The sequence below is a fragment of the Punica granatum genome, chromosome 2, assembly GCF_007655135.1.
Source record: "Punica granatum isolate Tunisia-2019 chromosome 2, ASM765513v2, whole genome shotgun sequence".
NCBI classification, from domain to species: domain Eukaryota; kingdom Viridiplantae; phylum Streptophyta; class Magnoliopsida; order Myrtales; family Lythraceae; genus Punica; species Punica granatum.
In genome coordinates this window covers 15,370,195-15,384,636 of record NC_045128.1, presented here as the reverse complement: position 1 = coordinate 15,384,636, position 14,442 = coordinate 15,370,195, and the positions used below count along the sequence as shown (strand labels likewise).

At 38.8% G+C, this 14,442-nt stretch overlaps 1 protein-coding gene across 3 annotated transcripts in view; it reads right to left on the bottom strand.

The window, feature by feature from the left end:
• Positions 1–2,613: 2,613 nt before the first annotated feature.
• The window catches only part of LOC116195829 (midasin), a 31,907-nt gene continuing 20,078 nt past the window's right edge, over positions 2,614–14,442 (bottom strand). The window contains exons 44-77 of one of the 3 annotated variants that reach the window (XM_031525212.1): positions 14,195–14,318; positions 13,911–14,068; positions 13,671–13,784; positions 13,265–13,414; positions 12,989–13,168; positions 12,649–12,831; positions 12,339–12,449; positions 12,038–12,262; positions 11,830–11,952; positions 11,666–11,747; positions 11,455–11,570; positions 11,209–11,373; positions 10,997–11,072; positions 10,782–10,894; positions 10,589–10,659; positions 10,387–10,500; positions 10,150–10,218; positions 9,902–10,049; positions 9,541–9,689; positions 9,029–9,129; positions 8,705–8,934; positions 8,317–8,547; positions 7,966–8,166; positions 7,468–7,626; positions 7,158–7,382; positions 6,673–6,960; positions 6,441–6,587; positions 6,147–6,353; positions 4,297–6,042; positions 3,873–4,154; positions 3,447–3,626; positions 3,256–3,357; positions 3,037–3,165; positions 2,614–2,944 (exon numbers count right to left, since the gene is read on the bottom strand). In XM_031525212.1, coding sequence (XP_031381072.1) covers positions 2,912–2,944; positions 3,037–3,165; positions 3,256–3,357; positions 3,447–3,626; positions 3,873–4,154; positions 4,297–6,042; positions 6,147–6,353; positions 6,441–6,587; positions 6,673–6,960; positions 7,158–7,382; positions 7,468–7,626; positions 7,966–8,166; positions 8,317–8,547; positions 8,705–8,934; positions 9,029–9,129; positions 9,541–9,689; positions 9,902–10,049; positions 10,150–10,218; positions 10,387–10,500; positions 10,589–10,659; positions 10,782–10,894; positions 10,997–11,072; positions 11,209–11,373; positions 11,455–11,570; positions 11,666–11,747; positions 11,830–11,952; positions 12,038–12,262; positions 12,339–12,449; positions 12,649–12,831; positions 12,989–13,168; positions 13,265–13,414; positions 13,671–13,784; positions 13,911–14,068; positions 14,195–14,318 — 6,732 coding nt within the window. In that variant the 3' untranslated portion in view covers positions 2,614–2,911. The remainder of the gene's footprint in view (positions 2,945–3,036; positions 3,166–3,255; positions 3,358–3,446; positions 3,627–3,872; positions 4,155–4,296; positions 6,043–6,146; positions 6,354–6,440; positions 6,588–6,672; positions 6,961–7,157; positions 7,383–7,467; positions 7,627–7,965; positions 8,167–8,316; positions 8,548–8,704; positions 8,935–9,028; positions 9,130–9,540; positions 9,690–9,901; positions 10,050–10,149; positions 10,219–10,386; positions 10,501–10,588; positions 10,660–10,781; positions 10,895–10,996; positions 11,073–11,208; positions 11,374–11,454; positions 11,571–11,665; positions 11,748–11,829; positions 11,953–12,037; positions 12,263–12,338; positions 12,450–12,648; positions 12,832–12,988; positions 13,169–13,264; positions 13,415–13,670; positions 13,785–13,910; positions 14,069–14,194; positions 14,319–14,442) is intronic. The other 2 variants (XM_031525213.1, XM_031525215.1) reach the window with 2 other exon arrangements.

Here is a 14,442-nt window from a genome sequence, read left to right as displayed (position 1 = left end):
CTGCTCAAACTCCAACCGCATCACACGCCTCATCTCACTCATCATGGCCTCTATAAGTATTTTCGAATCAGCCAATTCCGTTGCACCTTCGGGAATACTCTTAGCACTGTTGTGAGACATGATTGCTGCAAAATAAAGTTAGAAAGAATGGACCTCACAATTCTCTCCCTTACGTGTTTACACTCAAGAATGTGAATCACTCTACACTCGTGTTTTCACTCAACAAAATATGTGGCTTTTAACCCTCTAATATTCTCACCGCTCTTGCCTTTTTCCACTCGACAATTCTCTTTCTGTTCCTTTGGAACTAAACAAACAACTCCAAATTTTCCAGCAAACAATTCACCAAGAACTCATCAAGGAAAATTATTGATTAAAGGAAATTTCAGGAAGAAAAGAAGCAAGAGAAAATGCAACTACTATGAAGGATTAAATAAACCAGAATGTTATATGAAATTATGGGATCAGAATCAATGCAGATTACAAAGAACGAGAAATAACAACTTTAGAATGGTCTGATGTAAAAAATTTGGATCAAATTGACAATGATGTTTTAATTCTTTTCTTTTGATCCTTTTTTTTCAGCTCTGTATTTTTTTTGGCCGATTTTTTTCTTCTTTTTCTTTTCAGCTCTATTTTTTTTTTCAGCTGTGTTTTTTTTTTGGTCGAAATTTTTTTTTTCAGCTCTTTTTTTTTCTGCTAACAATCCGCAAAGAACAAAACTCGATGAAGCGAAACTCAGCAAATTGAAACAAAAAAAAAATGGATAGGATAAACCCGATTTGGAGACTGATGCTCTGATACCAAATGATGGGATTCTCGCCAAGAATGACGAGACCCGACAACTAAAGGAACCCAAGATCGTTCCACGATCAGATTTGATTGACGAACCCTCGACCCGTTGTTTACTACAAAAACAAGAACCTTGGTATAACTGACCTCAACCCGTTGTTTAATGCGAAACAAGAACCTCGGTATATAGGAAGACGCCACAAACGGTAATGGAAAGCCGCTTGATAAGTCGATGAAGACGCCACAAACAGTGGTGGAAAGCCGTTTGATAAGTCGATGATGAACGCTACGGAAACTTCCGATAAGTTCGATTAGTTCTTCAAGAACCAAAGAGAATACTCTCACAATTTTCTGAATGTTCCTTCTATTAAAAATTGACTAAGATGAATATATATAGACATAAAGTAATCATAATCTGGTCATATCTCCTCCTATAGATAAGGAAATTAAAACCAAGAATATCGATAGAGATATGACATAATCTATAAAGATATAAAATCTAAAACTTCAAACAAATCTGATGTTATCTTCTGTTGATCATCAACTATTCTAGAAGCTTCCTCAAACACTTGCTGAATTTAGCCTTGTCCGGAATCTTCTATAACTTGAATCAAATTGATGGATTTTTGTTGATCACGTGATTCATGTCCAATGGGCCTCCACGAATTTGCTTGAGCCCGAACCTCTTGAATTAGGCCGTTGAGTTCATCTTTAAACTTCTTTGCTCGTGCTCACGTAATCGGTCCAATTGGAACTTGAACTGGATCCCTTGAAGTCGTGCTACGATTTGCATCAGATTTGCCTAGGTAACATGGGAATGGAATGAATGTCATTAAATGTTCATTTTTCCATTCCACTTCATTTTCTTATTAGTCTCTTATGTAACTTGAAAATGTAATTTCCTCATTATCATATTTTTTTTCCTTCATTTTGATGGAATGAACATTACCTCAAGAAAGAAAGAAAGAAAATAGTCATTCCCTCCTTTCATGCTATATGTTGTGAACTACCACATATATATATATATATATATATATTCTTTTAATTAATATATCTAAAAATGTATGTAATATGATATCTTGATAAATAAATCTAATATTATCATTAATTTATTTCATTTTGTAATGATCAAAATCACATTTTTTTCACTCAACATCATTACATTTCCATATATGAAATTCATTCATTTACATTCAATTCCATTCTTGCGTACCAAGTGGAACCATATAGAGTAGGTGAAGAATGAAATACCAGTTTAAAGTCCAAAGACCAAAATACCCTGCATATATCAATATATTATTTATCAAAAATATATTTATGTAATTGTTAAACAATTAAATACATAAGCAAGCATTTTCTGGACGGTTCGTGCTACTTTTCTGACATTTAAAAATATTTTTTAAATATAATAAAAAAGTAGCAGCTGCACACCTCAATCTTGTCTCCAATTCTCTGCCCTCCATTAGCTTTAACAAAAATCCGAACCAAAATTTAAGAATCAACCGATTGTTAATAATTTTGAAGAGATATCTAAATTTGATATAAGAATATATGACCCGAATGTACACCGAAAAAAAAGAAAAACCTGAGGATCAAGACATCGAGCAACAATGCGATGAATCTTATTTAGGATTCAATGCCGAAGGTCTTTAGAGGGCTTTGGGGGCGTTGGGATTGTAGGGTACCTTCGGCTACGTGCCCCATGAAGCTCTATAATATGTCTAAGTAATTTCACCAATTTTTAGCTCAGATTTCAACAATTATCAACGCATGGCAGTAACATCGGGAATCAAGAGACAGAGAAGTATGACCATATGATCCTTGAGGGTAAACTGGCAGAAATCGCCCTATGCGTCGGGTAACGTAATCCATTTATATCACTATTTAAAGGATATTGACAAAGTAAAACATATATTACAGTATAGTTCAACTTTTCAACAATCTCATAATAAACGAAATCATGATAAATTGCTGGCATGAGACTGGCTTCAAGCAACTTCCAACAAAATTTACGGAACCACTGACCGACCAACCGACCTACATCTCCATCGGGCAATGATTGGCTAAATAGGGTTCCAGCTGGGACAGAGGACTCTCGTGCTGAAAAACTCGTGTGCCTTTAGTCCCTTGAGTTCTGCATAAGCTCGAACCACTGCGAACAGCAGAAGCAGTGTTAGCACTGGGCATTCCAACTTCAATGTAAATAAAACCCACCGATAATGAATTAACGTGGAAAGAAATTACCTGTCTCAGCAAGTCAGCAAGGGTCCTTGGGAGCGCTTCGATGTTTCTCAGCACCGCGTAATATGGGAAGGGGAAGGAGTCCATGTACCTCGAGAACTTCACGCTCCCGTCCTTCTCAACTGATGCTTCCTGCAAAAGCCCCAAGTGAAACATGAGGTCACAGCAAAACAGTGACATTAATAAACAAATAATTATAAATCACTTTATTTTGATTATTACCATACGATCCAAGATAGATTCTTCTGAACTACTATCCAATATCAGAAAAGCAACCATCCGCTTGCTTCTGAGGAAGTCCCTAACACGGCGCTTCAAGCTATCCTGCGACGGCCAAAAGGGAAGGGGAAACAGGTCAATAAAATATATGAAACGCCCTTTGATAACACCATAACTTGTGTGAATTTGCTTACTCTCTCAGTGATATTGCCATCGGCAATAATCAGCACAAGCTGCTGCAGGGGGTTCTGTCCCGAAGGCTGCCGGGCTTTTGCGATGTTAACATCGAGCATGCTGTTCAAGTGGTTCAACAGGTCAAGCACTGGTGCGTCCAAGACTAAGTTGTCTTGCTTAAATGTCAAATTTGAGATCATCTGCACGAGCAAAGGTCAAAAAATTGCATTAAGCAACAATTGGCCGGTCAAGGAAAGATAGCCTGACACACTCTTTCTCAGTAGAGAGAATACCAAGTTTCATGGGTTTGTCTGTATATATTCACTCAGAGATATGAAAATAGGACCAAAAAAGGACTGCGTCTCGGTCAGATTGGGCAATCCATCTGATTTCAATACCATTACATGAACACACAAAACAGCGTTCAGGATTTCAGAAGGCCACACCTTAATCCCTGCCTCTGCAGAGAAAGGCTGATCGAAGTCGTGAAGCAGCTGCATGTTGCCCATTGTCCCAAAACTTGCAACCGCTAAGCTACCCATTTCAAGCTGGGAGAGGGCTCGACACACAGTGACCAAGGCCTCGACAGCAACTTCTCCACAACCACTCCGAGACACGCTACTTGAATCATCAACAGCTACCACAACTTGGTAATCGCGTTTGTTTGGTCGGGTCCTCCGCAGCCAGATCTTATCTTTCCGATAATGACTTGCTATATAGGGGATTACCTGGTCATTAACCATAGAATTAGTCATTGTATATAACAAGCAACCTGCGAGACTGACTAGTATCCACGCCTTCATTCTGTGGAGACCAGACCTAATGTGGACTCATACGGAATAAACTGAATAGGAAAATGAAAGTTCTTACCTTCTTCATGTTTATACGTTTGCCAGTTTTATAATCACCCTGGAGTTTACTTGCTAAGGTTGGCTCCATGACAAGACGCAACTGTTCGGCCAGCTCCTGGGACAGTCTTGTTGTTCGGATTTCGTATCTTCTCCACATAGAGGCAGCATTGGCTCTTTCATCACCAGAAATCTGCAGGATCTGATCATCTAATGCTTTCAACTTTTCATCAGTGCTTATTTTCATCTTACTCAACCGGAGGAGATCACTTGAAGAAGGTTTCTCAACATGGACAATACTCTCAAAGTGCTTCCGAGAATTGTGATGATCCCGAGCTTCAAGAGTGACTTCTTCAGGCAATTCCTGTGAGTCCGGGATGACCATTGGCTCCTCAAATTTCTGCTTCTCAACAGAAGCAGAATGGATCTTAGGCTTTGTTTCGAAGGACTGCATCTGAATTTCCATGTCCACTGGATCGTCAGCATCTGTAGCAGTGGGATCCTCTTCACCATCCTTACCATCGCCAAGTTGGCTGTCAATCTGCTCAGAATTTGCTGGCCCAAGGGCCTGAGCTGTGCCCTTCTCAAGCTCGGAAACAAATCCATATTCTTCAGCATCGCCATCCTCAACCTCATCACCCTCTGCCTCAAATTTATCCCTGGCAAGATCAAGAGGAACTCTAGCCCTTTCTTTCCATCCCTCTAGAGCATCCCCGACGTTACGATAAGGATTTGGTTGACTTCTCTGCAGGGTCGAGGTTTCGCCCACAGATGGTTCAGATTTTGGTCGATCCTCAGTCAACTTCCCAAGATCTGACTGACCAGCGACCATAATGTCCTGTTGTTCTGAATGGGCACCCGATGGTAAATCACTGATAGGGGCAAGGTCATTCTCGGAATTCTCTTTCTTCAACCAATCCATTTCCTGCCTACCATTAACAGCACTTGATGCCCCAGAATCATTCTTCAGTCCAGTTCCCAATTCAGAAGTGGCTACATAATCATTACTACGACTTGAAGTCCCAGCTCCCATTAAATCTTCCTTTGGAAATGTTGAGTCCAACTCTTTGGGCTCGGATTCCTGACCCTCCATGCTCTGTTCGGAAGCCTCACTCACCTGCTTAGTTCCTGTCTCATCGACTTTTTCACCATCATGACTGGGATCCTGTTCCAGGTCATCTTCCATCATGTCTTCTTCTTGAGGGCCTTCGTCCATAGCATCAGTACCCTCCACTTCTTCCTCCCCGTAATCTCTCTCTTCAGGAATCCGGTTCAGTTCGTTGGGCTCAACTCCAGTGGAATCCATGTATGCATCTTCTTTGTCCATTTTCATATCATCCACATCCTCAGCATCTCCCATGTCCTCCTGATCTCCACCCAAATCATTTTGTTCGGCTTCATTACCATCATTTTGAGGTTCATCTGACATAGCCTCTCCCTCTTCCTTGCCTCTAAGCTCAAGAGAGTTCTTGTCTCTGTTTTCAACAGAAGGCCCGGATTCATACTTCTCATTTCTGCGTTCAGGGACATTGTTATCATCGTTGTCTTCATTTTCATCCCAAAGTTTCTCATCAACAATTTCGCTCTCATCCCCTGTTTTTCCCATTGCAGACTCAATCTGCTCACCATCACTTTCTTCATTCTCATTATCATCTTCGCCGGAGTCTTTACTCACACTACATATATCAGCGTCAAAATCCTGCTCCATCTCGATCCCTCTATCGCTTTTATTCGGGACATCACCTGGGGCATCTTTCTCTTCCCCTGTCTGCAATACCAATTTAAAGATGAACATGAGATTAAAGGAGGAAAAAGAAAAACATGTTAAGATGAAGATTACTCAAACTGCCTTTTTAAGTCTTTAATGTGTACCTTTGAAGAATCACCAAGAAGCTGATCCTCATCAGTAATTTGATCGCTGACATCATTTACTCCAGCACCCTCGCTCATTCCAGTCCCAGCAGCATTCTGCGACATGCCCTGAGCACTGTCTTCCACCTGTTCTTCAGCAGAACTGCCATATCCCCTCGAGTATAACAGAGCTAGGTTCTTTGCTAGAGTGTGAGTTGTTATGCACATCTGCATATTGAATTAGAAGTAAATAAATACTCTATGCTTAAGTTCATTGAGAAGCTGACATTTGTCAGGGAATGGTGTTAATCTTACCATTCTGTGTAAGGCCATAAAATCTTTCAACAGACTGTTGCCGAAGTCAAAGATTAAGTCCAAAGCTGATGTTAGAGTCTTCAAACTTGACCCGATGCAGAAGGAGAAGGCCCCATCTTTGCTGTTAGATGAACTAATCAACTTTTCCTGGAGAAATCAAAGGTACAAAGTGAATCGTAATGCCAGTTGCCACACATAGAAAAGTAAAAATTATGGTGATTGTGACACATACAGCTGATCTGACTGCTTTGACAACACTGTCACACAATGGTCCCACACGAAGCTCCGCCGCATATGAATCGAATACAGCTTTCCATGAAGGGATATTTCCTCTTGAATCATCAATAGTAAGCTGCTTGTCACTCAATAAGGCTATTCTTTGCAACATACTCGCGACATGTTCATATACTGCTCTAAATGCTTCCTTAGTTTCCTGCTCGGAGTTACTATCACTATACGTGTGGTTTGATTCCGCAGTTCCTCCTAAGCTGCAGTTGAATTGCTCTAGAACCAGTTTTCCCTGTTCAAGAGAAGCAATAACATCGTCATCAAAAGGCCAATAAATTCAAGACTCACAATTTCACTTTAAATGTCCATATAATTTATAATGTCAATACTTTAACCAATTAACTAACGAGATCAACTATATAACAGCAGATGGGGAAATAAAAGAATAATCTTATAAGACACAGAGTGAAAGGACATCAAAGAGTGTACCCTGTGGAGTATATCATCCAAACAATCCATCAGCTTGCGGCTGACTGAACTTTTGTCAAGATTTTGACCGCGGATAGACATAAGATCCTTCTCAAGCTCTTTCAGGACCTGGAAATTGTGAAGCGCCAGTTCTTCCATAATCTTTGACGTAACAGTCGTACCGAAGGATTGGTCAAGTACAGTTATGGCTCCATCATGCTTGAGAAGACTCTTATCCAGTGTTTCCTGCATTGAATTTCATTGGAAATTTCCTATAAGAAAATAATTGTTTCGTTCACTATCAGAGTGATTGAACAAGCAAATGATTTACCTTAGATCTTTCTACAACTGGAATGAACCTCTCAAACAAAGCTAAAATTTCTTGGGCATCAGCTCGGACACTTTTGCAGTTATCAAGATGAATAATTTCCACCTTCTTGACCAATAACAACCCGTCGTGCAATATGCTCCAAAGTTCATCAAATAGTTGCTGCAGTATCCACAAGAACAAAAAATAAAAGGTCTGCTGAGGTAAACTTCCCCAAGTTTTTCATTTCTTTGCTTTGAAAAAAGAGAAACACTGAAAATAAACCAACTTCAAAAATCTTTCTTTGCCAGGACACCAAGGTTTGTGCAAAGAAATCAAAGGAGAAAATCAATAGATGTGGAGAGAAGCATGAAAAAATGAAAACATCATTATAAATCTGGACTTTAGCATAATATAAGAGTGTAATGACCAACAATAAAAGCAAGATCATCAAAAAAAGAAAAAAGAAAAAAGAAAAAGAAAATAAAATAAAAAGAAGAGGAAGAAAAAGGACAGTGATACCTTCTGCCGCCACAGGCATTCTAAAATTGTGTGCTTATTTCGACTAATAATGCACTCAGAAGAGGAGTCCATATATGACTGCTCAAGAGAGGTAATCCATGTTTGCAAGCATCTTAAATTGCTAGCTGAACTGTAAAGAGCATCAAGTTGCTCTTGCTGCATGACTGCAAGGTGATGGAGGAAAGAGCCTGATCGATTAACCTACAAAATAAAAGAAGATATGAAGAAGAAATGTAATTGGATAATCAGCCCACAGTAATTGAGTAAATTATGCATTGATTGCATAATTAACTGTTTGTCTTGGGAGTTTTGAGAAGGGAAGGTAGGACACTATCATAAGATTTCAATTACCTGCTCAAGAGTAAAATCCTTGTGAAATCTCATAGAAACATGCCGCAGAAGCTGGATTGCTGTGAGGCTCTTGAAGTGGAATTCATTAATGGCTCTCCAATCGGAATCCGCCTCTTTGGGAAGCCCATGGGACTCATCACGAGAAGATATATCTGCAGCTTCAATCTTTTTCAGAAGCAAATGTGCTGGATTGTGAGAAGACTGAAGCAGCCAGTATGATATATGTTGATCCTGTAGATTCACGCCATTATAAACAAATCACTCTATTTGTTCACAACTCTCACCAAGTAATAAAAATGTCGAAGAGTAGAAAATGAAGCCATTTTTATCAGACAAAGGTTAACCATTCCCAGGAATATACAAGTTCGGCAAAGTTTCAGGGCTGTACCTCAGTCAATGACGACATGTGTCGAGCCAAACCACAGTTCTCCAGCAGCTTCAGAAGATCAGACAACGCCCTCCTCTTCCCAAGAGACTTGGATTCATTTTTCCAGAGCTCATCACAATCCCCTACCTTCTGGGTTACGTCTTCAAGAGTGAACATAATATCCTTCCATTCTTCTTGATAAAGGCCTACCGTCTGCTTGGATGAAAATTTCCTCATAATGTTCTTTGCTTCTGCATGAGTTTCAATTTCATACCATGAATGTTGTAACAAGTAATTAAGAAATTATCAGCCTAAAATAGAGATTTTAATGATGCAGAATCTTACCTTCAACGGCCATGAAGAATGATATAGGGGTATAACCTCCAGGAGTCACTTCGGAGTGCAACATGCTAAGTTTCTTCACCCAATTGTCATACCAAACAGACCTGCATAAAAAGTTTATACGTTATATAGAAAGAAAACACTGCTGAACCAGGGATAATGCAAGTTAAAAATTAGGCTAGCTAAGTTTCTTCACCCAATTGTCATACCAAACAGACCTGCATAAAAAGTTTATACGTTATATAGAAAGAAAACACTGCTGAACCAGGGATAATGCAAGTTAAAAATTAGGATAACCTAGCCAGAGGACTGCTACTCATCAAGTGACCATCATTTTTTTCCCCCCTTTTTTTATTCATCAAAAAAAAAAAAGAAAAAGTGACCATCAGTAGACCAACTGCTCTAGGCAGTGCCAAAATGATGCATCTATGTACTCATGCTACATATCATATGCACCTTGAAAGGAAGTGAAGGTTATCCCTCCAGCTTTAGAAGTCAAAAGAAATGCACATTACCTGTTACTACTACTGGATTCTTTTAGTGGGTCCAAATTTTGATCAGGAAATACATATAACAATCTTGGCGCTTGAAGAAACTGCATATCTATCCCAGTTTGTGCAGCTCTTTGGTTGAGAACAAGCTTCACAGGTTGCTCCAGCGCATCCTATAAGTACAATATAAAAGCAAAGTCCGTGGAAATACATAAGGTTCTTTTGAAGGATGCATTTAATCGAAGAAAGCAAACAAACATACATGTATTAAAAGAATCTAAAAGTAACAAGAGTTTCACGGCGATCAGCCAAAATTAAAAACCAGAATTTCAACCTTCAACGCAACTAAAAATCATATTATCAACATATTTGGCAGCATACTTACACTATACTTTTGGATAAGCTTCCTAAGCTTCTGCCTTATCCTTTTTGAGTTCTCCATTGACATCAAGCGTTCCCACTTACAGAGTTTCAGAAGTTCCCTAATTTCCTTCTCTGTACTTTTTCTATTCGTTTCCATGTATTCCATTACTCTGCAGTTCAAAATGAGCATTACATCAAGTATACCCCCTCTCCAAAAACCGAAAAATATTAAATAATAAATACATAGGAACCGAGAGAAAGGAGACTTACGTTGGCAGGAACTGCACGCAGAGCCCAAATAAGTTGTACAAAATCCTCAATGTTTCCTTATTACTTGCACTGGAAATTATTCAACATGACAAACTCAATTAGCACTGACATGAATATGATAGTAAGTCGTACATTTGGATTGCATATGTAAGCAGGAAAGCATGCTTTTGCAAGATGTAGAACCTAACTTCATTAACAAGTAAAAGATACCAAAATACAATAACCAAAAATTTATACCTTGAATAAATTCCGAGCTGTAGACCCGTGCTGATCTGACCATGGAAAGCAAGAATTAGCTGTAGGCGCTTTCTGAATTCTCCAACATTGGACATGTGAATGAACTCTTGCAAACTGCATATTAGATCGTCCGATTTAACTATTGCAAACATGATGAGATATTTGAAGTCTGAGAAAAGCAATGAAGACCTTGAGTACACACCTTTGTATCGTAGACTCGCTGGAAGCATCAGCAGATTGTCTACAAAGAACTGAATATAACGGGAACCACAGCTGCAGGATGGAAAATACAGTTATCACGGGATATTCCATAAATGGTACTTCCTCTTCAGAGCTAACTCAAGACTCAGCATCTGATAGGAGCATGCCGTCCTACAGAAAACTAAAGAACTTACATTAGCAGCATTTATCTCATACTGCTCCTCTAGCTCATCAAGCAATAGTGGCATAGCCTCAAGCTCCATCTTTTGCCATGATATGACCAAGCCCTCAATAGGATCCAGTTGCTCTGAGAAAAACAGGAGACAAATTAGCATAATGTAGGCAGAATATTTGCATTAAGATGCTAATTAAACAGACATGTCGGGGAATCATAAGCAAAATAAAATACCTGTTAAAGACAATTTTGGACAGCTTTCCTTAACCATGAAACCCCTGTTTAGCAAAAACTGCAATCCAGAAAGCCCCTTCACAAGAAGAATCACAAGCACACATAAGGCTTTACTGAGAAAAGAAAAACAGAGGTTCCTGAACTTGGAACTTGAAACCAACTACTAAAACTAGCTCTAAGGATAAGCCTAATAGGTCCAACGTAGGTATTACCTTAGCTAGAGGGGTATTAAGAGGAAGAGCCAACAGCATCTTGACAATATCCAAAACTTTTTGAAGGCCAGGGTGATCTTCATTCTCATTCAAAAGAAAGATAACCCTTTCTTCAATGCCAGTAAGGAATTTAACAATTTTTGCCATTACAGGCGCATTGGGATCCTGTAGACAAGATACAATAAACAAGTTAGAATACCTACCATCAACAATCTTTTCAAACTTAAGGGGTGATCCCGGGGAAACCTTATAGAACTTATATTGATGATGAGATGAAACAAACTCGTGATCCAAACAAAGCTGGAGTAAATGCTCAGGCACAAGACTTGCATCGAGGATCGCAGACTTGAGACTGCTCAAATCTGAAAAATGACATTATGTGAAAGATGCATTTCTGCTTTACACAAACTCCAAATACCCAACAAATCATACAAAAACTTTATTACGGCACACTCACCTTCGATCATTCTTGTACCCAATCTATAAGACTCAGAGAAGGATCGCAATATTTCCTCATCAGAAATCTGACATGTCCCAGGCTGAGAAAAGGGCCAATATATCAGGGAGGCTATTGGAGAGACAGTCCCAAAACAAGAAAATATAGAACAAACTAGAACTTACAAGGCAAACAAGATTGCTCGACCCAAACATTTGGATGTGAATTTTCACCATGTCATTAAGGATGGGTTCTTGCATGAGAGTCCACGCTTCTTCCAAATTCTCACTCTCACCAGCTGCGTTAATCTGGATAAACAAGACAACCATTGACCATACTCAAACAACAAGATACGACAACCCTGAACAAACATAGAGAGAATTAGAGCACTACCTCTTCGGTAGTTCCTTCCTCAGCGGCCAACTCTAGCCACTCCGTGAAACTTTCATTTCTAAGTGACTCGGCTAGAGAAGATATATCTACTTCAACAATAGTGTCAATCTTGACCTTCCGAGTCCTAAATCTGTACAGTTGAGAAGCAAGTTCTTCCTTCTCTTTTGCTTGAATTTTCATGTCCATCCAAAGGTTGGCAAATGCATTGAACATTACCTCCAAAAACTGAGAAAGAATAAGAAAAGTTATCTCTCCAGCCACAAGAAGGTAGAAACAAGACCATATTAGAGAAGCTACGCACTCTGAAAGATGAGTTACTCATCAATTTTTCATTATAGATGGAATGAGCAGCTTGAACAAGCATATTGTGATGGAGAGAAGCTTTGAGTTGCAAGAGTGATTCCTGCTTCTGCTTCAAAGAAAAGCATCTCCATTAGCAATACTGCTTATGCAACATGCCATTAGTAGCTAGAACATTAGAAAATTTGCTGGATCACTGTGCAAAACTGGATCAATAAGTAGGGCAATTCTATTCCACTCTTTTTCATTGACTCCATTTAAACAAAAAGTAAATACATGTACCAGTAAATTACAGATTTAAAGGGACAAACCATTTCATCAGGATGAGCAACTGTAGTAGCTGAAACCAACTTCTCCAGCAATCTCACGTCTGAAGAAGAGAATTTTGGATCTAACTCTATTTCACAAGAATAGGACTCATCCAAACTATTGCTGAAAACTGCAATCCTTGACAGTGTGGGCCTTGGGAATCTCATAAATGAACAAATAGTTGCCTGATATATTTAAGTGAATTAGTTGTAGTGTAAAATAGATCAATGACAATTATATCCTCAATATATTGATAAAAAGTAATCCATCCAACAATCAAAAAGGAATAAAAGGAAAAGGAAAAGAAAAATAAATCAGGAGATTCCTTTTTTTTTCCCATACCGTAACTCTGTCAATACTTTCTTCACCAATTTTATTCATAAAGTTCCGCTCGAGAATGCTTGAATGAACTAGAGAAAGGCCCAATTTCATCTCATAGATTGCAACTTGCACTGGCTGGACTATGTCAACATATTCATGATAATCCTCAGACAATCGATGAATGAAAGATATTGATGTTTTCTGTGATTTCAACACCAAGGAAAAAAGATTAGCGATCTCTGACTGACTGGCAAAGAACAGAAAGAACATGTTACTCCAAATAAAATCCAAATATACCTGCCAGTCACAGAGTTGCCGAATAACAACCTGTTTGTCTGCCCCTTCAACATTAACCACCAGGGATATCACGGACACAATACGATCATAAAACTCAGCCAATTCACCTCTCAATTTCTTGAATTTCATGGGATTAGACCGAAAAACGACCTGGTTAGATTAAACATTACGCAGTCAGTCCAAAATACCGACTAACCTTCAAGTTGGGATAATTGTGATCTTCATGACTCAATTTACGTTCCACTTCAAACTCCTTTTTTCTGCTTTTATGCAATAATTTTGTAACTAATTTAACATCTATATGACTTTCCAACATTTATCATATCGTCTCCAAAAAGTTGCATTCAAAGTGCTTCTTCACTATTGAAAGCAAATATATGAACAAACAGACAATAGATGGGTGCACCTTTCTCCGGATCTTGCTACTTTCATTGTCAAGGTGATTTAATGCCTGAAGCCTTCTTTCATCAAGCCCTCGTGAGGAAAGCCATCCTGCTAGGTAATCGCATTCTTCTCGGACCTGCAGCAAGTCAGGAAAAAACAGACAATGAAATCTTCCATAAATTCATTAGAGGTGAAATTTCATAAATGATTCTATTAAAGACGCAATAAAATTGAATCAGGAACACCATCTCAAATTGACTACCTTAATTTCTAGTTCAAGCAGAGACTTTTTCTGTGCCAAAAGAGTTTGCTTGCAGTAGTACTTCATTGCAGGATCAAGATCATCAGTACTAAGTAATAGATGATATCGCATTCCCCCAATTCGTAACCACGCAAGACCCATTTTGTAGTCGGAAAATTCTGCAAAACAATTGGACATTTATATGAGAAACTCAACAAAATAATAACATGCAAATTCATATCTAAAAGGCAGCAGTTGATATGAATTTGTAAGTTTTAGAGAGGGGAAAAGTAAAGTATATTTACCAGCAGCAGGGGAGTGTATGTAAAGATGCCTAAGGACTGGCTCGACTAATAATTGCACAATATCTCGAAGTCCTTGATGGCTTGACGACAAGATAAGTGAGCTGAGAATCTGAATATCATCTTGCTGTCGTGGGACAATTACCCCGATGAAAAAACCATCATATTATAAACTAACAAACAATACATACATTGTAGAACAAAAGAGATAAAAGAATTGAAAGCACATTAGACCAGCTCAAAGCTACAGA